Genomic DNA, 24,540 nt, shown 5'->3' with positions numbered 1-24,540 from the left:
TTTCACTAAAATTGTCAAACAAATGTGTTAAAATACTGAAAGCAACATACATTATCGTACCAAAATGATTCACAATCTCTCAAAATCTTGTTTGCAAAAAAGACAACATATAACCTAACCTGTAAAATAAGCCAAGATGAACAAACCATGGAATATGAAGGCTAATGCTTACTCATAACTCATATAAAGATAAAATACAATCCTAGTCTGAAGGCTGTAAACTGTAAGGCTGCAAGTAGTCCAACCATTCTTGGACTCAATAGAATACTAAGAACAGAAAGGTTATGCCCCTCTTGCCTAATCCTCCAAAGGTTCATGAAGTCAGGGTAGCTAGAACCATGAGAAGAGACACAAACTGGTAACCTGATAGAAGATAGACTCAAAGAAAGTATGAAGTACAGAGGAGTCAAATGTCTTCTTTCTTAATCTGTACAAAACATACCCATCAACTGTAGTGCACTAAACTAAAATAGGTAAAGAAGATAATAAGGTTGACAAAAAAAGAAAAGAACTACATGTAAAAGTAGTGGGGATAGCCATTAATATTTCTGGGAGAGTTTCTACCTAATCGGAAGATACATTATACCCCACCATCACCTTAATATTAAGTAGGAGACTGAGGGCCGGATGATTAAAGATTGTCCATCTTGGACAGAAATTATAGTGCAGACTTCACAGGGGCTGAACTCACTGAATGATCAAAGAAAAAAGGGCTGAAATATCTAGCACTGTGAGATCTCTCATTTCAGTATTTGACAGAGAGATAAGCACAGTGCAATATAGCACTGCATGAAATGAGTTTTGTTACACTTACACTGTGTGTATTTTATATTACTTTATACTTCAGATTAGATCCATTCAGTATTTAATTTAAGCTTTGCTCTTTATATTTTAATACATATCGAGCTAGAGCCAGCAGTGATTTTACAAATTCTGATTATGTTTTTAACGTTTCTGTGTTACTTTAACAAATTAGGATCATATTTTGCATATTTTACATTACACTTCGTATTTTCTCTATTGTAAAACAAAACAAAACACAGCTTTAGAAAGTGGGAAGGACAAGAGAGTTCAAATGGTATGTCTGAAGCTCTCTCACAAGTCTTGAAAAATGCTGTAAGCATTTTAAACAACTGAGCTCACTTATTTTTCTAACCAGTTGTATGCTAGTGAAATTTTCTCAAAATAAAAAAACACTTAACTGAAAGCAAAGTAATATATACACAAAACTATAGACATAAGCGAGTTAAAATGTAGTGAAAAGATTTCCATTAAAATTGTAATTGATGCAAACTGAGCCTTCATATCAGCCGAAGTTGTTCTCCAGTTACCCTCTCTCTCCCCTGTGAAATTCTGTTTTCCAGAGAGCTTCATTACTTTCAAAGGAAGGCATCTTTCTGGGACTCCCAGGTTCCACCCTTTTCTTATAGAACTCATTGAATTCAACCCCTGTGAAGTCTGCACTATATTGAAATTTCTCTCTAAACTAGAAAATCCTTGCTTATTGGGCCCAAGGAAAATATGGAAGCTGTCAGTTTTATTTTAAATGGAAGAAATACAAAGTGCAATGTAATTTGGAAAAATATACACATACATATACAATGATCCTTATTTGTTAAAGTTACACATAAACTGTGAAAGAATAAATCAGAATTTGTAAAATCAAATCCTAAATACATTGCTGTAAAAAAAATAAAAAAAAAATAGAAAGTACGAAGTTTAAATGTAATAAAACAATCAGAAGTGTAAAGTAATATAAATCCTAATTTATTCTTACGAATGGATTCTTTACTCTTGGGAATTACATCACATGGCCACGAGGAGAAGGCAAATAATCCCACATTAAAGCTTTAACATTCCTCCCACTTCTCTCTCCCAGTATTTTAAGAGCTAGTTTGTTTTAAACTGTTGCAAATAAAGTGAATATTTTTACAAAAGTGCTGTGGACCATCTCAGTGTTTTACCATTACTTGGGGGAAAAGGCAGTACCAGATACAAAGATTCCTCCGCACTCACGCCAGTCTAGACACACAAAAAAAAAAGAAAAAAAAAAAAAAAAAAGAAGGACTTGAATCAAAAAGTCTTTATTAAGACTTAAAACCAATACAATACCCAGTAAACTCTACACCACCTCACAGGGCACAACATTTGCGTTTCATGCGTGTCCCCCGCACTTGTTCACCGTTCAAAAGGCAGTACCCCTGGTCTTAACGTGCACTGGTTTAACTGCTGTATCACCTCTGGATAATACATAAACAATTAACTGGGTGGGTTTGTGGACTCTCACAACCAAGAAATAAATACATTTATCAAGTAAGAATACATTTGGATTTCTTTCTATTTGTTGTGAGAATCCACAACTTGGGAACTAATACCCAAGCTGAGAAGTCTATGTAAAGAATGGGTGGGATAAACACAGTAGGCACCTAGTTAGCTGGTACCACCCCCTGTAACTTTTTTTTTAAAATGCTAATGTGTAAAAGTATTCGCTCCTCGCAAATAAGCAGTAGTAGTTAAATGCTGGTATAGGCCCAGACCCCTGCACTGTGACCCAGCCACACTCAGCACTAACTGATCCCCTGAAGGTTAAGTGTGAGTATTACTTCCTCCAACTATCAGGTACAGTTCAGTAGCAGGAGAACTGCAGAATCTTCCTATCCTTCTGAGGAGACAAGGTGCAAGTGCGCCAAACCCTCCCCTGGGGCAGAAACGGGCAGTAACCCATTCTATACCAGTCCCAAATGAGAGTCCGGAGTGCTGTGACTGCAGTCCCTAAAAGTCTTAAAAGGACAGAATACCCAAAAGTCCCACAGTAAACAGGCACCAAAAGAATACCAAGAGTATTGCCCCAAAACACCAACCTGGAGTTGTGTACAACATCTGAACAGTGCAAGACAAAATATTCACTGCTTACTAAGCAGCAGGTGTCTCATTATATGCCCCTTAGCGTAACTGACCCAGTGCAGAGAGAACATAAGGTACATAAATCTGGCCAGGAGGATGAGGCAAAGGAACATCCTAGCGATATCCATGGCTACCCCAGGGGAATGACCTCTAACAAACATTACACCCCCTAAGCAGTACCCTCCTAATTCCTCCCTTCTATGAACTATCCATTGAGGGAAAACCCCTTCAATGAACAGCACCTCAATCCATGCCTATCTCCTTGACGAGGCAAAGAAATACTGGGAGACAGATGGAAGTGGAAGGGATGTTAAAGCTTTAGTGTGGGGTTCTAAGCCTTCTTCTGGTGGCCAGGTGAAGTAATTCCCAAGAGTAAAGAATCCAGTCACAGACTCTCACAACCAATAGAAGGAAAATACAAAGTGTAAATGTAGCAGAACTGTCATGTAATGCAGTGCTATATCGCACTGGGCTTGTCTCTTCACATACAGAAATACAGGAAACGCTCCATGGAGAGGTATAGCAAAAGCTTTCTTTTAGGAATTTCACTAGAGATTTCGCAGTGCTGGAATATTTTAGATCAACTCACCTGAGCGGAGAGGTTTAAATCAGACTATGAGAGAAATTATATTTCTTGTATTTTTTGTTTTTAAAGCAGAGTATAACTTTGTACTGCTCATTTTCTGTTATTCTTAAAAAGGACATGAAACCCAAACTTTTCTTTCTTAATTCAGATAGAGCAAACCATTTTAAATTACTTCTTTGTTGAAGAAGCAGCAATGCGCTACTGGGAGCTAACTGAACACACTGGATAAGTCAATGAATAGAAGCATATAATGTGCAGACACCAATCTGCAGTAACTCCCAGTAATACAATACTGCTCCTGAGCCTTCCTATGTATGCTTTTCAAAAAATGATATCAAAAGAACAAAGCAAATTGGAAAGTTGTTTAAATCTGCATGTTCTGTCTGAATAATGAAACTTTAATTTTGGCTTTACTGTGCTTTTAAGTAGAAAGAGGTTTTTTTTTTACAGCAATGTGCAAATAATTGCCTTAATATAATATAAAAAAAGGAGATTAATAAAAAATAAAAAAAATAAAAAACCACACACGCACGTTTAAAGCCACTAAAAGAAAAAGGATATTTGTTACATTTATACCATTTACTATATATTAGAAAAAAAATGCTTTGGGGATTAGGTTCAAAGTACTTTTCTAGCACTCTCACCTGTATATTTACTTGATAGTCAGTTGGACCATGTATCGAACCATACAGTGCAAAACCCACCACAAATATTCTTCTGTTCACAGAAAACCTAAAGTAATTGAGGGGAAAAGTTGAAAAAATATTTTTCCAAAAATAACAAAAGCATTGATATCTAAACTTGTTAGACCATGAGCTTAAAGGGACAGTCTACACCAGAATTATTGTTTTAAAACATAGATAATCCCTTTATTACCCATTCCCCAGTTTTGCATAACCAACAGTTATATTAATATACTTTTAACCTCTGATTATCTTGTATCTAAGCCTCTGCAAACTGCCCTTTTATTTCAGTTATTTTGACAGACTTGCAGTTTAGCCAATCAGTGCCTGCTCCCAGATAACTTCACGTGCACGAGCACAGTGTTATCTATATGAAACACATGAACTAACATCCTCTAGTGGTGAAAAACTGTTAAAATGCATTCTGAAAAAAGGTGGCCTTCAAGGTCTAAGAAATTAGCATATGAACCTCCTAGGTTAAGCTTTCAACTAAGAATACTAAGAGAACAAAGCAAAATTGGTGATAAAAGTAAATTGGAAAATTGTTTAAAATTACATGCCCTATCTGAATCATGAAAGTTTATTTTGGCCTAGACTGTCCCTTTAAGGTTCAACACTTGAACTTCAGAAAGTATGCATGCCATTGTGTTAAGGGAACAGTTTACCCCCAAGAAAATCTCCTTTCATTTGTTCCCAATGATCCATTTTACCTGCTGTAGTGTATTAAATTGTTTACAAGTGGCACGTTCATCCTTATTTCGCCATTCAAAATAGATGATTTAGCCAGTGGCATCCCCATCTATACTGAAAGTTTCTGGTATTTCACCAGTGGCATGTAAAAGAGATAACACACACAATTATAACTTTCCATTGTACTCTCTAAGTATTGGGCTTTGGTTTACAGATATAAGATAACCAAGTATGTGTGAGTACACAAAGTAAATCACATGAGATCTCATTTGACCTGCAAGCTCAACCCATTTCAATAGGCTGTGGTTTCAAAGCACAAAAACAGCCATTTAATATATACAAATAAACCTGAAAATGCAATTTCTCATACATTTTATACTCTGCAGCTGGTATAACAAGTGATTATTAATACATTAAGGGAAAACTATTTTAAAGTATACTGTCCCTTTAAAAGACATTTTTCGGGGCGGAGCTAGCCATCAAGGGAGCAAGACGTGCCCTGATAGAGCTCCTGATTTTATATAACTTAAAATCTTAAAACAACTTTTATGTCTAAAATTCCTCACAAAATGATTTAGGACCTATGTTCCAGAAGGGGATAACACCACTTGGTGAGCTAAGAGATAGCTGGAAATGCAGAAACATATAGGAGATTCAGCTTCTCGATCGTCGGAATACCACGCGGCATTGTAAATTATGCCCTGGGATACTATGAAACAGCGTGGATCTTAAGCAGCACTGATCGTGTTAAGGTGCAGCTCTACCCTTTTCAACTATCATACCACTCAGCGCAAATACCCATCACGTTACTATTCAGTGGATCTGTTACCATCGTGGAGCGAAATTAAACCTAAAATGGCGGAGATCACTTTGCTTTTTCAGCAGCTGGGAGACAAGCTTGACGCCCAACTCTTTTCACTGCGGGCAGAGCTTACTTCTGGCTGGGATCCAGCTGGGGAGGAGAGCGGACTTAGCGTGGGGAGACCACAGGTTAAGAATAGCCCTGATCACATACCTCCAGCCGGCTCTTCCTCACTAACACCACGGGGACCGCAACGCAGCTGTGACCTGAAATGCCCACACACAGCTTACCAGAATCAGCGGGCATTAGCTTCTCTACGGAGTAGAGATGGAGGAAGCATAGCTGCATATCAGTTGTATCCCGCGGGAGGTACGGCCGACTCCCGTGGTCATATTGCTGAGTGTTCTGAGCCTGCATTTGAAAAATGTTTGCCGATGGAGCTGTTTACTATTGCACCCGATAGCCCAGCAGAATTTCAAGCAGGAGAGACCTTGCGGGGGTTTACCTCTGTTTCCAAGAGGTTTATGCATGGTGGTTGGGATTCCCAACATAACACACAGGGCTTGCCCCGTTTAGGGGTAGGCTAGGATGGAGGGTTTGGTATATGATCTGGCAGGGTATTAAAGTAAGCTGCAATTGCTTCTCCCTCTAACTCTTAGATACCCCTCTATTGTATAACCCTGGATTCCTACACCGGTGACATCGGAGATATCACACCAGGACCTCAGTTTGCTTATAAAAGGACAAATACATTTGAGCCACTCTGAAGTTGGATTTAAGTTTATATATTGTATATATTGCCTATAGATGTTATGGTTGCTTTTACATGTTATTTGTCTTCTTTACATAATTTTTGCACTCAATGTCCTTGTAATTCAGCAAGATATTAATGACATGCTTTCACTGAAATATTTGCTACTTCACTATACAATCCAGCATTATCACAAGTTCATTTTTATTCTAGCTTTGCAAGGAAATTCACCCCTATAATTTTAGAGAAATAAACCCGGTTAGGTTTGGGACCAGGGTTGTCCCCTCATGAGGTATTGTTAGTTACATAGGTTACCAATATCGTTAGTGTGCGAGACACACATTCTACCTCCAGCTATTTGACCACACTGTATGGTTTCATGTGGTCTATTACACATGGTGTTTCATAGGCCCTCCTTTACACATTTGAGCTCAGCGAGACATGCTAGTTCGCCTCTAGGCAGTTCATAATAATGAGGTACTAAATGTTATCTTTCCTCTAATATTTATATATTTTGGGCTCCTCAGAGAATTACTTTACTATAACTATATGAACTCTTGCTTCTGAGGATATGGGGTTCAGTAATATCCAGACTCAGAAAGTTGAATAAGTATACTTTGTTATAATATTTTATGATTCCCCAGTTAATAATCCATAACTTTTCGTTTAGTTGCAAATTAAAAATTCAGCACCTAACTCATGCAAGCAGTGTAGCTAACGCAGTATGTTTTATTGTAAAATTGCTATTTCATTAAAAGGTATGTTAAGTACTGCTCCATTTTGACCCCCCCCCCCCATCTAACCTACTTTTTAGGTACTCATCCAATCTGGTGAATTGTTGTTGTGGTATTAATCCACTTTCTTCTACTAATCTTTATAACCATTATATACTTTTGATGCGAAAAATTTGATAGGTAATAAGTTGTCATATGCCGATGAACCACAGCAAGTTAATGTTAACACAGAGCAAGTGATGTATGGCGCTATATATGAGCCTAGGATTGTCACTAATGCAGTTTGCAGACCTCACTTAGCATACTGAAGGGGTATTATTATGGAGTCCCGAGATCACAGAGACAGACTGCAGTTACTAGTCTCTGGCGATACGTTTCTAATGGAATATCCCCTTTTTATACGTTATCCTGTCATGGGTATACTAATAGTGTTAACTTTTATCTTACTCCAGTAGGAGCTTGCCTGTTCCCAATTATTCCAATATAGGTTATCCGGTGTGCTCATCTTAAATCTACCAGCTAAACGGGTTACCACCTAGGAATATAGATATTCTGTAAAAATCTCTTACGTCTTCTGTATATTTTTGTGGCACCTCCTCACTTCCATATAAAGAAAAGGTTCCAGGCATTTTTTCACCTACATGTCGTATCATTAGTTAATTTCAATACTTGTATAAACATTGTTTGGGTACCAGAGAGACCATATGTGTTAGTTGAGACCCTCTCTAGTTTGAGATTTTTTCTTCAGGGTACAAAAGTGACCCGGCTTAAGCTGGGAGGTGTTACATTATATTATACTATAGTTGTCCTTTAACGTTCAAACTTTACCTCTCATTTCTGAACGTATGGTATTATGCTGAATATCTTAACTGTGCGTATCATGCTAGTTATTAGCTTAATTGCATATAGAGGTATCACAGTAAACTTAATATATAAAATAAAACCTAAGGTATCATGAAAATAGCTTAAATGATATACTAGATGTGTAATTTTATAGACTTGTTATATTTTTATGTCGATCTATCGGTTGTTATGCATTATACTTTGTATCGCCAACTACCTTAATAAAAAACTTTGATTTATAAAAAAAAAAAAAAGACATTTTTCTTTTTAATTAACACACGGATATATTCAAAAATACAGCATCTAAATAAGCATGACACATATCCAAATTGTAATGTATATTTTTTGTCAGTAGAACTGACGAGGAGAGAATGGTGGATGTTTTAGTGTACACTCACTGAAGAGACTTAAAACTGTGCCAATTTTTTTTTTTTTTTTTGCAAGACTTCAGAAAAACTTAAACAAAAAAACATATGTTTGAATGCATTATCACCTTGCTTGATGCCACTGGTTTTCAATACCTAAACATCACCCACTACTTGCCTTATTTGGTGGAACCCATTCAGACTTGTTTCTGGAGTAGCCCCAGCTAGCCATTGCCATTAGGTTAGCAAAAGTTAAATTTTAGATTAAAAATGTTTCATGGGGGCGTGTCCAAGCAGCGTTCCTGAGAGGACGCATCTCCAGGAGCTCCTAAAGAGTATTTAAAAATCTGCCGATTATTAAACCTCTCTCACAGAATATACCTTGAAAATGAAGAATCTGTATTTGCTTCACTCAGTGAGATTCTGATAGCTGAATAATTTGCTGTGTTTATGACTTTGGAATCCAGGATCGGGCAGTAAGGGCTTACAGCAACGGCTAGGCTGAACCCCCATTACATCAAGACTGGCTGTTATATCAAGACTCCTATAAACACATACTAACTGCGTACTCAAGACCAGATATGGAGGATTTCTTTTTGCGCCAAGGCGAACATTTCTTAAGAATAGAAAAACCTTTTCTAACCATGCTTGCAAAGTCCCCATCCAACAATGCTCTTAAACATGGATGCTTCTGATGTTCGGATCTCCTTACCAAAGAGAGCCACACTCTGATACAAATTCTCAGGTGGTTTGAAGAGCAGTGTTCCAAAGTGCCCCCGACCAGCCCGCCACAATCGATAGCTCAGATACAAAGGTCAGCACTTGTAGATCCAGAGGAAACCCTAATCGCACTAACTTTATGCTGTCGGGGAGAAGCACCAACAGCTCTAACAGTGTCAATGAAGTACATACAAAGAAGCCGCCACATAGCATATATAGATTGTGGATAGATTGTGGATCCCCTGGGTTGCAAGCAATTCCTCTTTTTCCCTGCATCAAGGTGGAGTAATTTTAGCAAGTGAGCAAGCTGCTACAAGTTGAGCATTAATGCATACCCGCATAGCACACATAACCAGAGCAAATATGTAATCTTTACAGGGACCTTACACTTAATACTTTAATCCTTACTCGATACACAACTTGAGAGGCTTCCCGCAAGTTACAAACCAACCACAATTGGAACTTTCCTTTGTAAAAGTGCTATGCTAATTATAATACCTCTTGGCTATTTCTCCAGGATAAATCTTTCAGTAATAAATTTAATGTTGGGACTGCATCAGATTGGAGATGGTATTGTCCCTACTATAAGGCTTGAGCATAGCACTACACTAGGAATGTCCTCTGGTGCCCTCTTCATGATGCGTTGTGCCCTGTCTTGTTATCCAGAAAATACAATGGAGCAGCACCAGAATGGAACGGTTTATGACAGCATGATCTCTCATAGTTAATCTAAAGTATAGAATTTTCTGAATGACAGCATATTAATGTTTCTATAGCTGACTAAATGGGTTATAAATTGCTATATACCGTTTGCAAGTTATATTTTTCTAGACCTTTCCTAGTAGATATTTTGGGTAGCTTCTCAGTAGATGTCAAATAGTTTTGGCTTGTAGAGCATAAGTGTATGCAGATGTATACATATATGCTTGTACTAATTAGGGTCATGCGTTATGGCTGGATAATGTTATTTTCTCTTTATTATGTCACCAAAAGATTACATTTAATTTGGAGCACGCCCTATATTTCCCTTAATGTTCCAGTAATTTCTAGGAACCTTATTTTTGTTATCATGTATAGCTTCTTTAGATAGGGAGAGTTCCCATATTTTATAATTGCATAGTACCCTACATGCCCTTATGGGGCACTAAGAATTTTCTAACTTAAATACGGCTTTATGACTACCTGAATTTCTATGTGGGTACTTGTTTTCTTCTATTTAGACAAGTTGCATAGAGATTTTGCCTTTGAGATGCAGGTTTATTTAAATATTACTCTTTAGTCTGTGGTTCAGGTATGGTTTCTATCTTAGTTTATTTTTCCAATTTTTGTCCCTTTAAGGGCATTTGTTACCCCTTATAACTATAATTTCATTAGAGGTTTAGGAGTGACCTGTATTTATATTAAATGGGTTTCTCTATCATATATAATTTCCCTCCTGTGATATGCAACTTTTCATTAGGCCCAAAAGTGGCCATTTGTTATCTTATAAAGTGTTTCATGTCACATTAATGTAACTTTTTTTTTTTTTACAGCATTAGAGTTTTTCCTATTTCTTTTTTGTAGCATTGAAAGCCAGATACCTGGATTAATACCCAACATTCTGTGACTATTCAGGCCTCCAAAATAAAGAACATCTGCCATAGAATGTGAAACAGCTTTCCTTGTAAAATAATTACCTAGAGGATATTTAGATGTTAATATGTAGATTTTGAGTTCTACTACATTATGTTTCTCCTATTTTTTAGGCTTTAAAAAAAATTAAAATTCAGTAATTAAATAATACACCTTTGCTCTGCAAGTTCCTGGTATACTGTATCCTAGTCATATACTAAAGGACTATTATCATACAAAATGTGTATCATACCTTATTCTGTCACTAGTCCCACTATACCCCCAGCGGCTCTCCACTTGCTGGAAGCGGTTTATTGAGCATTCCTTCCCCCGCAGACAACAGCGGGGCCTGTCTATGAACTCAACCCTAGGTTTTGGGTTGACTGTGAAGTGAAGAAATAAGCTGACCACTTCTCGGTCAGTCAGAATTCCAGATTGTGCTGGACCTGAGAGGGGAAAAAAAAAAAATATATAATACATTTTCGTAACAGATTCTTTTATATATATAATTATACATTTCAATCTGAAAATGAATATCAGATAAGAAAAAAAAAAAGATAGCAAGGTAATTAAAGGGACACTGAACCCAAATTTTATCTTTCATGATTCAGATAGCGCATGCAATTTTAAGCAAATTTTTCATTTACTCCTATTATCTATTTCTTCGTTCTTTTGCTATCTTTATTTAAAAAGCAGGAACATAAGTTTAGAAAAAGGCCCATTTTTGGTTCACAACCTGGGTTGGTCTTGCTGATTGGTGGATAAATGCTGTCCAGTGTGCTGAACCAAAAATTGTCTGGCTCCTTAGCTTAGATGCCATCTTTTTCAAATAAAGATAGCAAAAAAACAAAGAAAAATTGATAAAAGAAGTAAATTAAAAAGTTGCTTAAAATTGCATGCTCTGATTCCTGAAAGAAAATGTGTGGGTTTAGTATCCCTTGAAGTTATTCAACAGATATATGGTAAATGGGGGGAGGAGTTCAAAAGACAGAACCTGTTGTATGAGCTCAAAAAAATTATCATTACTCAACTTTGAGCTTATGAACTTAGTTTGGAAGCTGTACAGATGAAATGCCATTTGCAAAAAAAGTCACATGCAGTTTGTGTAATCACTCCTATAAAAGTAAAAGTGGTAAAAAGAACAACCCTTTGTGGATACCTGCTGCAAACTCTTCTATGGTCATGAGGGGAAAACGGATAAGAGCAAGAGCCTTTCCCAGGGACTTGCGTTTGTTTTCAGAGGTAACCGGTTGCTGTTGCCGCTGGCACTCTGCCTCTGACCAGCGTACCACTGCATTGAAAAGCCGGATTTCACGGATTCCCAGAGTGTCCCGTTCCAACACTGCAACCAGAGTGTCTACAAGAGGAGCAGAAAGGGACGACGCTGCAGGCGGTTAGCGAGAGGTGTAGTTCAGTGCAAAACAAATGGCACATCAGATATAATATAAGCTAACCTAACAGAGGTAAATAAATCAAATCGTAAACACACCCACACCAAAAAGGTTTACTATTTTATTGAAATCAATCAGCCAGCAAGACTATTGACAAGACAACATTGTAGCACTTTATAACACAGATCCAGCTGTTTCGATTATTCTGCAAATATCTACATGCAGCCAGAAGTAAAATGCTAGAAGTCATGGCTACCTGGATTTGTCAACCCCGTGTTATATTTACAGATACATAAACACACTACTATCCCAATCTCACTGTATTACATGTTCAGTACAATGTGGGCCAAGAAATGTAAACAGATTACCTAAATCTATGTCCGTGAAACCTTCAGCATTAATGGCATCTGAAGTGTTCTTATCAATGTTCTCGAGGCAAAGGCTGGCAAGCTGAGGTTCATCAAACAGACGAGCCTGGATGTGGTTTAAAGACAAAAAATAAAATGTATGCTTACCTGATAAACTAGTTTCTTTCGGTATCATAAGAGTCTATAGGAATTCCATAACATGTGGTATATACTTCCTGCCACTAATAAGAGGCCGAGAGCCCACACAAGAGCTTTAATCCTTTCCCACCTAACCACTCTTCTCAGTTCATCGTATAGTCAAGCAGTGAAAAGGAAACAGATAAGTAGTAAAGACAAAAAGCAGGGACTACAGAGGTGCAAATCAGAAATGGCTCCCAAAAATTGTATGTATGTATGTATGTATGTATATATGTATATGTATATATATATATATATATATATATATATATATATATATATATATATATATATATATATATATATATATATATATATATATATATATATATATATATATATATATATATATAAATACCCGTTACACTATGCAAGCGTAACTCTAGGGGGCGCTAGAAGAAATATATAAAACAATCTGTAGGATAATACTGAAGTATAGTAAAAACAATAAAAACTTAAAAATAATATAAAATGATCAGATAATAATGTATAAAGACAAAATAATAATGACAATTACAGAAAAAATGAGACATGGACTCTCATCAAATGTGATGTGATGAGATCAATATAGACAGAAAATGCAGCTGAAAACAATATATAATAAATAAATAGTATTAAGTCTCTAATAAGTTCTTATCTGTATATGATATTGATGCTCAGACAGTCCCAAGATTAGGAGGGCACTTCAGAGGTTTATTAGTCCTCCTGGGTAGCACATATATAAGATTCTCCCTTAGATCCAGAAGTCAGCTCCTTGTCACAAAACCAGTCTGGGTAAATACTCTCTCTGTGCAAAGAAAATCACAAAGACAAGGGCGCCTCCTTGTGTGATATAGTTTGGACAAATGTAAAAATAGGTGAATACAGATTTTATACTCACAAGTAAAGCAGCACTATGTTGTGCTTATAGAGGCAGACTGGGAGTTCACATTGTCCCAGTTCACTGACCAAGGCAGTGCAACAAATCACTCCAGGGTAGATTTCAATCAAGCTCAGGCTCTCAGCGAAGAGTTAAAATACCATAGTTTAATGGTGCAGTAAAATACAATATAAAATGTCACAAATGTGACCGTAACAATGGATAAACAAGCAACTGGTTTCTCAGATCTCTGTCTGTTTCCTCAGCACACTTAAAATCAATATTGATTTTAAGTGTGCTGCATATTCAATATTGATTTTAAGTGTGCTGCATATTCAATATTGATTTTAAGTGTGCTGCATATTCGTTTTGTTACATGCTGACATTTGACAAAGGCACGTATTGGTGCCGAAACGTTATGTCTTTTTAATGATTTCTAAATAAATTGTTATATTTTACTAAGACCAGTGAGTGCCTGCATTTTGTGGACGTTGTGGATTATTTACAGCAGAGCACCGTGGCATTTAAACAAGTGGTGAGATTGTGCTTAGTATGACGTGTCGCCCCGGACACGTCATACTAAGCGACAGAGCGTCAGGCACGCAGTACGACTGGGCGCACAGACACGTAAGACGTCATCACCGGCGACGACGAGGAGCACAGACCGCATTACACCACGCCGAAGACGGGTTCTTCCCATACAGCAGCAGGATCCTTGCAATACAGGTGTCTACCTTAGCGGGCTCACACAGGAGCAGAGACAAAGCGACCACATCAATTTACGTGAGCTAGAAAACACAGCAGCATTCACGTATCACTCTCTTCAACTTCAACTTTCCAGCAGACACAACCCCACTGAGGGACTCGGCCTGATACCATCCAAACAGGTAGCTATATGCTCTGGACTGTTGTTTATTTATTTGTATGCTTGCTCTGTCTTGAAATACCAGCTCTTGTTTACTGTGCCACTGCAAATCCTGCCAGCTCAGTTCTCACTGACCCATACATTTACGCTGACTGTAACAACATTGCACCTGATTGACACCTACTTGATATGAAAAGTATTGGTCACTTCTCCTATACAGGACTGAACTCTAATAACTGATAAGAGAGACAGCATCATTTTCTTGTTTCTTCAACTGGTTTTGCTCATAATTCTGATCTCTTATACCACACATTTTCTATTGATATACCATGGCCGAAATGTCAGAAACTGCAACCACACATCCCACAGGGGAATCTCCTGATGACAAACGCAGGCACATTCTGGCCACAGCACTCCAAGGGGCTAATGCTTTACCTACAGTACCTAGGGAAGAAAATTTGCCTTCATTATTTTCAGGCCTGGAGAAGCTCCGATATAAGGAGACCAATCTCTGGTGGGACATAGAATTTCTGGACTTGTATATCAAGGAGGGGAAGGTCCCACGTGGGCTAAGGATGAAAAAATTCCCCTCCTTTGCTCAACAACTACCAGAGTTCATGGAGGAGTGGAACCATACTCTAACTAGATGTTCCATGACCCTTATGAATCAACTACTGAGACATAAAAGACAGGAAAGAGATTTAATCCTGACAGAAATCAAAGCTACAGAGACTCACATCCAACCCTTTGAGGCTACCAGCCAATATAAGGATTACACAGCACAGCTAGAGGAAACCATCAACAAATTAGATATGGACTTATCCAGCAGAAAAGTGTCTAAATATAATCGTGACACAAAGGACTATGACCTTAACATAGTTTATTCATGGCAACAACTCAGGCCCACCAGAGGGAGGGGGAATTCCAATACCTCTAAGAATAGTAATAAAAAACGCAGGGGTAACACAAATGGGAAGAAAGTCACTTTTTCTAGTATAGAAACCACTGACTCAGAAACATCTCTTCCACAATCCCCCAGCACTCCCACAGCTGAGCCTAGTGAACCTTCCACCTCTGCTAATACAGGCACTGGTGTCCCTACTAGAACGACTCTGGCCACCCTTGTCAAATCACCCAGTCAAACCAGTACCCCTAAAGCCTCAAGTCAGGCACATTGGTACCCCAGCAGGACAGCCTCAAAAAACAAAAAGAAATAATTAATGTGATTAATCTGTCAAATATTCAACTCACATCTGCACAGATCTCCATACTTAATAAAGGACTCACTTTTGCACCCAGCACGAATTTTGATGTCATTTCTACTGTTATAGACATCAACAGATTAGTCCGCAAACTCACACTAAGGAAACACTTTTCTGAGACACATATGGAGAATACTCCTCCAGAGCCTTCCTTAACACTTTTAGGTAGTACCCACTCAGGTCTACTATTTAGAGACCAATGTGATTTTAACACATTACTATCACTACAAAACAACACCCCCAGTCCCTCATCATCCACACATAATTTTCCACACAAAGACCGTTCATTTTTTTACCCTGTCCAGGCCAGAAGCCCCAGTATCGAACTATACCAAGATACAGTACTGAGAGACATCACATCACTTTATGAGACCATAAAAGACACTCATGCAACAGTCAAACACAATATTACCCACCAGGAAAAAAATGCATTGGCTGAACTAGAGACCAACCCTGACATAGTAATAACACAGGCAGACAAGGGTGGGGCAGTAGTGATCCTCAATACCACCGATTATATGGAAGAAATCAATGTGCACCTTGGGGACACTTCTACCTACACACGTTTAGGTTATGACCCCACTTCTAGGTTCAGCCAAGAACTACTCTCGTTCTTGGACACGGCCCTCGAGAATGGTTTCATCACCAAGGAAACCATGGAATACCTATTTGTAGAGAATCCTCTTACTCCAACCTTCAGGGTCGTGCCCAAGATACACAAGACTCTGACCAGACCCCCAGGGAGACCCATAGTGGCTAGCATGGGGTCCCTATGTGAGAGATTGGGGGCCTGGCTTGACTCAGTCTTACAACCCATAGTTACCACATTGCCTGGCTATATCAGAGACAGTGCCCACCTTCTCTACCAACTTAATGACATCAAATGGCAACCGACTTTTCAGTGGCTCACCATAGATGTGACGGCCCTTTACTTTAGTATACCCCACCAGAAGGGATTGGAGGCTTTGGGTCAAATGATCAGGAGATACACTTCATTCTCTGATGAATACATTCAATTTGTAGTTTCCACTGCCAAATTCCTTCTCTCACACAACTACTTTGTCTCTGGGGGGGAATTCTATTTGCAGAAATGTGGCACAGCCATGGGGGCAAAATTTGCCCCCGCATATGCCAATTTATACATGGGCTGGCTGGAACTTAACAGCATTTATGCTGATGACTTCCCCCTCAGGGACAATCTAGTTGTGTACGGCCGCTACATCGACGACCTCATAGTCATTTGGAACTCTGATAACCGGACAGAGGCACACACCCTGGTAGACCTTCTTAATGATAACCAGTTTAATCTAAAGTTTACGTATTCGTTATCATTCAATTCTATAGCTTATTTAGATTTACATCTTTATATAGATGAAGGATCCAACATCATTTCCACAATTCACAGGAAGACCCTAGCACGTAATACCATACTTAGAGCTGACTCTTGCCATGTTAGACACACTATCAGGGGCATCCCCAAAGGCCAATACATTAGGGCGCGCAGAAACTGTTCCAACATTCAACAGTACAGAATACAGGCAGATGCCATCACCCAGAGACTCCTAGAGAGGGGTTATAATAAGAAGTCACTCATACAAACAGCCAATCAAGTGAGCAAAATAGAGAGGCAGACTCTGTTCTCAAGCTACACTAGTAGAAATACCACTAACACCACAAAGAAAAATGCATTTACTAATGAAATTGTCTTTTCCACCCAATACAGCAGACAATTTGATGAGGTCTGCAAAATAGTACTCAAATACCTTCCCATTCTTCAGAGTGACGCCAAACTACAACACATAACCAAACAACAAATCAAATGTGTAGCCAAGAAGGCCCCCACAGTGGGGGATAGGGTTAGGAAACATTTCACCAACAAACCCACACCTGGGACACACTGGCTCAGCCTAAGTAAAGGTTTCTTTAAATGTGGCCATACCTGCAAGAGTTGCAATTACACTCAGAAAACAGATCACTTCACCTCTTCCAGCACGGGTAAAACATTCTCTATCAAACAAAGAATAGACTGTACTACCCGTTTTGTAGTATACCTAATTACATGTCGGCAGTGCTCCCTACAATACGTAGGCCTCACCACACGACCACTCAAGGACCGCATCAGACAACACTTATTATCCTTAGAAGATGAAATCCCTAGAACCCCTGTAGCTAAACATTTCCGGTCTCATGGTAATCATATTAAACATCTTTTTACATTTGTAGGCATCGAACATATCCACAATGACATCAGAGGAGGGGATAGGGTTGGGAAACTCCAGAAGAGAGAGGCATACTGGATATTTACTCTTCACACCAAATCTCCCCATGGCATCAATATGAGACATGACCTTGACCTATTCATTGATTAGGTTTGATATATGCCCCATCAGCAGGGGACCTTTCTGCCCCTTTCTTAATTTTTTCCCCCCTTCGTTTCCCCTCATTATCTCCCCTCCTCCCCCCCTGTCCTAACACTCAACTCCAGGCCCAGGAATGTCTGTCCCTAGGTTTCTGTTTTATTTAGACAACTTAATTTTTAGTGTTCCCTTTTCTCTCACTGGTTTGTAACTCATACCTTACATTCAGACCATTCTCTTCTAATGGCCATTGCCGATTCCAGAATTGCATATCGCTCTAACTTAGCATTTAGTATCCTTTTTCTGATCTGACCTCCGCACTCCCTACCCGGGTACCCGTGTCACCTGCATTAAGCTTACATAGAGCGGGCAATTAATGTCCAATAGGTACAGTTTTTCCCCCTTGGTCCTGACACAAAAACTAGGTATCCACTCTATATACTGTGTTAACCTGTCCGGCCACTAGGGGCACATAGAATCAACAATCTTATTGGCCTTGCCCAAGCACCCTGCTTAATTCCCTACCTATGTAGCAAAGATATGGCCATATATTACTATTAATTATCATTATTACTATTATCCCCCCTTTTTTTACATTTATTTTTACATTCATTTTTATTTTAATACGCCTTATCTAACCAATATTTCTTTCTTCACTAGCAAGATACCTTTTTGGTAGATATATATTGTTTTAATTTAGTAATTTTAGATTTTTCTTTAATGTACCCTCTTTTTCTTTATCCTCAAGTGTGATCCTGCGACTTTCAGGAATAATGCCCTTCCTAATCTATTAGTCCATTCAAAACTTAGTTTCATAATTTGTAATGAGAGTTTTATGGTACAGCAAACATTACAAGTGTCCCTGCTACCAATACAGGAATCCAATGCTATGGAGATAATCAACTTATAAAATTTAAGAATAACATACCATTGATTCCCTGTGATCTCTGGGCCAAATTAATTTAAAGATATTTCAGACAAAGACTTTAGCAGCATGAAGACAAATATCACGAGGTGTATAGAAAAGAAAGGAAATGAATAAAAGAATAAAAAACAAAACAAACAAATAAAAACATACATTAATACATGACAAAAAAATAAAAATAAAAAAATAGCAATAGTAACCCCAATGCACGCCTAGGATGTGTGCTTTTAACACAATTATGGAATCCAGGGGTGGAGAGTATCCCCTCTTGGACCCTCTCCGCCCCTGGTTTCCAGTCTTTTAGTCTGAATGTAGTGAACATTGTGCCAATAGTTCATCCTAATTAATTCACCATCACTTGATTTTAATATCACTTTTAAATTACCTCCCATGTTTCCTTTCACTTTGCACTAAAAAATACTTTTTTCTTGATTTAACGAACAGATTTTAGAAAGTTATTCACTGATGTCACTTACCTATTCATTTATATACTCACTTGAGATAGTACACGTTTACACCCAGTTTTAGTATATTATTACAGGGATCAGTGCTGGGATTAGTGCTGCCCACTTTTGTGAATTTTGTTCTATTGGCCGATACTCTCTATATAAACCTTCCACAGGTAACACTACTAGATCTCTGATGAAGCGCATGTGAGCATGCGCGAAACGCGTCAGATCTAGCACCCCTTGCACACCTGTGTTAGTGCTACTCACCTTTGTATATCAAATAAAGTCACCTGGCTTCAAGTTCCTGAGTCCTCGCCTTTCTTCTTGTATTATATATATATATATATATATATATACGTCCACAAAATGCAGGCACTCGCTGGTCTTAGTAAAATATAACAATTTATTTAGATATATATATATATATATATATATATATATATATATATATATATATATATATATATATATATATATATATATATATATATATCTAAATAAATTGTTATATTTTACTAAGACCAGCGAGTGCCTGCATTTTGTGGACGTATATATATATATATATATATATATATATATATATATATATATATATATATATATATATATATATATATATATATATATATATATATATATATACACACACACATATAACATAATTTATGTAAGAACTTACCTGATAAATTCATTTCTTTCATATTAGCAAGAGTCCATGAGCTAGTGACGTATGGGATATACATTCCTACCAGGAGGGGCAAAGTTTCCCAAACCTCAAAATGCCTATAAATACACCCCTCACCACACCCACAATTCAGTTTAACGAATAGCCAAGAAGTGGGGTGATAAAGTGCGAAAGCATATAAAATAAGGAATTGGAATAATTGTGCTTTATACAAAATCATAACCACCACAAAAAAAGGGCGGGCCTCATGGACTCTTGCTAATATGAAAGAAATGAATTTATCAGGTAAGTTCTTACATAAATTATGTTTTCTTTCATGTAATTAGCAAGAGTCCATGAGCTAGTGACGTATGGGATAATGACTACCCAAGATGTGGATCTTTCCACACAAGAGTCACTAGAGAGGGAGGGATAAAATAAAGACAGCCAATTCCTGCTGAAAATAATCCACACCCAAAATAAAGTTTAATGAAAAACATAAGCAGAAGATTCAAACTGAAACCGCTGCCTGAAGTACTTTTCTACCAAAAACTGCTTCAGAAGAAGAAAATACATCAAAATGGTAGAATTTAGTAAAAGTATGCAAAGAGGACCAAGTTGCTGCTTTGCAAATCTTGTCAACCGAAGCTTCATTCCTAAACGCCCAGGAAGTAGAAACTGACCTAGTAGAATGAGCTGTAATTCTCTGAGGCGGAGTTTTACCCGACTCAACATAGGCAAGATGAATTAAAAATTTCAACCAAGATGCCAAAGAAATAGCAGAAGCTTTCTGGCCTTTTCTAGAACCGGAAAAGATAACAAATAGACTAGAAGTCTTACGGAAAGATTTCGTAGCTTCAACATAATATTTCAAAGCTCTAACAACATCCAAAGAATGCAATGATTTCTCCTTAGAATTCTTAGGATTAGGACATAATGAAGGAACCACAATTTCTCTACTAATGTTGTTGGAATTCACAACTTTAGGTAAAAATTCAAAAGAAGTTCGCAACACCGCCTTATCCTGATGAAAAATCAGAAAAGGAGACTCACAAGAAAGAGCAGATAATTCAGAAACTCTTCTGGCAGAAGAGATGGCCAAAAGGAACAAAACTTTCCAAGAAAGTAATTTAATGTCCAATGAATGCATAGGTTCAAACGGAGGAGCTTGAAGAGCTCCCAGAACCAAATTCAACTCCAAGGAGGAGAAATTGACTTAATGACAGGTTTTATACGAACCAAAGCTTGTACAAAACAATGAATATCAGGAAGAATAGCAATCTTTCTGTGAAAAAGAACAGAAAGAGCAGAGATTTGTCCTTTCAAAGAACTTGCGGACAAACCCTTATCTAAACCATCCTGAAGAAACTGTAAAATTCTCGGTATTCTAAAAGAATGCCAAGAAAAATAATGAGAAAGACACCAAGAAATATAAGTCTTCCAGACTCTATAATATATCTCTCTAGATACAGATTTACGAGCCTGTAACATAGTATTAATCACAGAGTCAGAGAAACCTCTTTGACCAAGAATCAAGCGTTCAATCTCCATACCTTTAAATTTAAGGATTTCAGATCCTGATGGAAAAAAGGACCTTGTGACAGAAGGTCTGGTCTTAACGGAAGAGTCCACGGTTGGCAAGAGGCCATCCGGACAAGATCCGCATACCAAAACCTGTGAGGCCATGCCGGAGCTACCAGCAGAACAAACGAGCATTCCTTCAGAATCTTGGAGATTACTCTTGGAAGAAGAACTAGAGGCGGAAAGATATAGGCAGGATGATACTTCCAAGGAAGTGATAATGCATCCACTGCCTCCGCCTGAGGATCCCGGGATCTGGACAGATACCTGGGAAGTTTCTTGTTTAGATGGGACGCCATCAGATATATTTCTGGAAGTTCCCACATTTGAACAATCTGAAGAAATACCTCTGGGTGAAGAGACCATTCGCCCGGATGCAACGTTTGGCGACTGAGATAATCCGCTTCCCAATTGTCTATACCTGGGATATGAACCGCAGAGATTAGACAGGAGCTGGATTCCGCCCAAACCAAAATTCGAGATACTTCTTTCATAGCCAGAGGACTGTGAGTCCCTCCTTGATGATTGATGTATGCCACAGTTGTGACATTGTCTGTCTGAAAACAAATGAACAATTCTCTCTTCAGAAGAGGCCAAAACTGAAGAGCTCTGAAAATTGCACGGAGTTCCAAAATATTGATCGGTAATCTCACCTCCTGAGATTCCCAAACTCCTTGTGCCGTCAGAGATCCCCACACAGCTCCCCAACCTGTGAGACTTGCATCTGTTGAAATTACAGTCCAGGTCGGAAGCACAAAAGAAGCCCCCTGAATTAAACAATGGTGATCTGTCCACCATGTTAGAGAGTGTCGAACAATCGGTTTTAAAGATATTAATTGAGATATCTTCGTGTAATCCTTGCACCATTGATTCAGCATACAGAGCTGAAGAGGTCGCATGTGAAAACGAGCAAAGGGGATCGCGTCAGATGCAGCAGTCATAAGACCTAGAATTTCCATGCATAAGGCTACCGAAGGGAATGATTGTGACTGAAGGTTTCGACAAGCTGCAATCAATTTTAGACGTCTCTTGTCTGTTAAAGACAGAGTCATGGACACTGAATCCATCTGGAAACCCAGAAAGGTTACCCTTGTCTGAGGAATCAATGAACTTTTTGGTAAATTGATCCTCCAACCATGATCTTGAAGAAACAACACAAGTCGATTCGTATGAGATTCTGCTAAATGTAAAGACTGAGCAAGTACCAAGATATCGTCCAAATAAGGAAATACCACAATACCCTGTTCTCTGATTACAGACAGAAGGGCACCGAGAACCTTTGTAAAAATTCTTGGAGCTGTAGCTAGGCCAAACGGCAGAGCCACAAACTGGTAATGCTTGTCCAGAAAAGAGAATCTCAGGAACTGATAATGATCTGGATGAATCGGAATATGCAGATATGCATCCTGTAAATCTATTGTGGACATATAATTCCCTTGCTGAACAAAAGGCAAGATAGTCCTTACAGTTACCATCTTGAACGTTGGTATCCTTACATAACGATTCAATATTTTTAGATCCAGAACTGGTCTGAAGGAATTCTCCTTCTTTGGTACAATGAAGAGATTTGAATAAAACCCCATCCCCTGTTCCGGAACTGGAACTGGCATAATTACTCCAGTCAACTCTAGATCTGAAACACATTTTAGAAATGCTTGAACTTTTACTGGATTTACTGGGACACGGGAAAGAAAAAATCTCTTTGCAGGAGGTCTCATCTTGAAACCAATTCTGTACCCTTCTGAAACAATGTTCTGAATCCAAAGATTGTGAACAGAATTGATCCAAATTTCCTTGAAAAAACGTAACCTGCCCCCTACCAGCTGAGCTGGAATGAGGGCCGCACCTTCATGTGGACTTAGAAGCAGGCTTTGCCTTTCTAGCTGGCTTGGATTTATTCCAGACTGGAGATGGTTTCCAAACTGAAACTGCTCCTGAGGATGAAGGATCAGACTTTTGTTCTTTGTTGAAACGAAAGGAACGAAAACGATTATTAGCCCTGTTTTTACCTTTAGATTTTTTATCCTGTGGTAAAAAAGTTCCTTTCCCACCAGTAACAGTTGAAATAATGGAATCCAACTGAGAACCAAATAATTTGTTACCCTGGAAAGAAATAGAAAGTAAAGTTGATTTAGAAGCCATATCAGCATTTCAAGTTTTAAGCCATAAAGCTCTTCTAGCTAAAATAGCTAGAGACATAAACCTGACATCAACTCTGATAATATCAAAAATGGCATCACAGATAAAATTATTAGCATGCTGTAGAAGAATAATAATATCATGAGAATCATGATGTGTTACTTGTTGCGCTAAAGTTTCCAACCAAAAAGTTGAAGCTGCAGCAACATCAGCCAAAGATATAGCAGGTCTAAGAAGATTACCTGAACACAGATAAGCTTTTCTTAGAAAGGATTCAATTTTCCTATCTAAAGGATCCTTAAACGAAGTACCATCTGACGTAGGAATAGTAGTACGTTTAGCAAGGGTAGAAATAGCCCCATCAACTTTAGGGATTTTGTCCCAAAATTCTAATCTGTCAGACGGCACAGGATATAATTGCTTAAAACGTTTAGAAGGAGTAAATGAATTACCCAATTTATCCCATTCTTTGGAAATTACTGCAGAAATAGCATTAGGAACAGGAAAAACTTCTGGAATAACCACAGGAGCTTTAAATACCTTATCTAAACGTTTAGAATTAGTATCAAGAGGACCAGAATCCTCTATTTCTAAAGCAATTAGTACTTCTTTAAGTAAAGAACGAATAAATTCCATTTTAAATAAATATGAAGATTTATCAGCATCAACCTCTGAGACAGAATCCGAATGATGATGTTCATTTAAAAATTCATCTGTAGGGAGAGAAGTTTTAAAAGATTTTTTACGTTTACTAGAAGGAGAAATAACAGACATAGCCTTCTTTATGGATTCAGAAACAAAATCTCTTATGTTA

At 38.0% G+C, this 24,540-nt stretch overlaps 1 protein-coding gene across 1 annotated transcript in view; it reads right to left on the bottom strand.

Moving 5' to 3' along the window:
• Positions 1–24,540, bottom strand: part of BTBD2 (BTB domain containing 2) — an 89,972-nt gene that overhangs the window by 22,780 nt on the left and 42,652 nt on the right. Inside the window, exons 4-7 of the mRNA XM_053703082.1 lie at positions 12,449–12,554; positions 11,849–12,046; positions 10,943–11,135; positions 4,135–4,222 (exon numbers count right to left, since the gene is read on the bottom strand). Coding sequence (XP_053559057.1) covers positions 4,135–4,222; positions 10,943–11,135; positions 11,849–12,046; positions 12,449–12,554 — 585 coding nt within the window. The remainder of the gene's footprint in view (positions 1–4,134; positions 4,223–10,942; positions 11,136–11,848; positions 12,047–12,448; positions 12,555–24,540) is intronic.

The sequence above is a fragment of the Bombina bombina genome, chromosome 2, assembly GCF_027579735.1.
Source record: "Bombina bombina isolate aBomBom1 chromosome 2, aBomBom1.pri, whole genome shotgun sequence".
Lineage (NCBI taxonomy): Eukaryota > Metazoa > Chordata > Amphibia > Anura > Bombinatoridae > Bombina > Bombina bombina.
The sequence above is the reverse complement of the archived record's forward strand: the minus strand, read 5'-3'. Positions and strand labels throughout refer to the sequence as shown.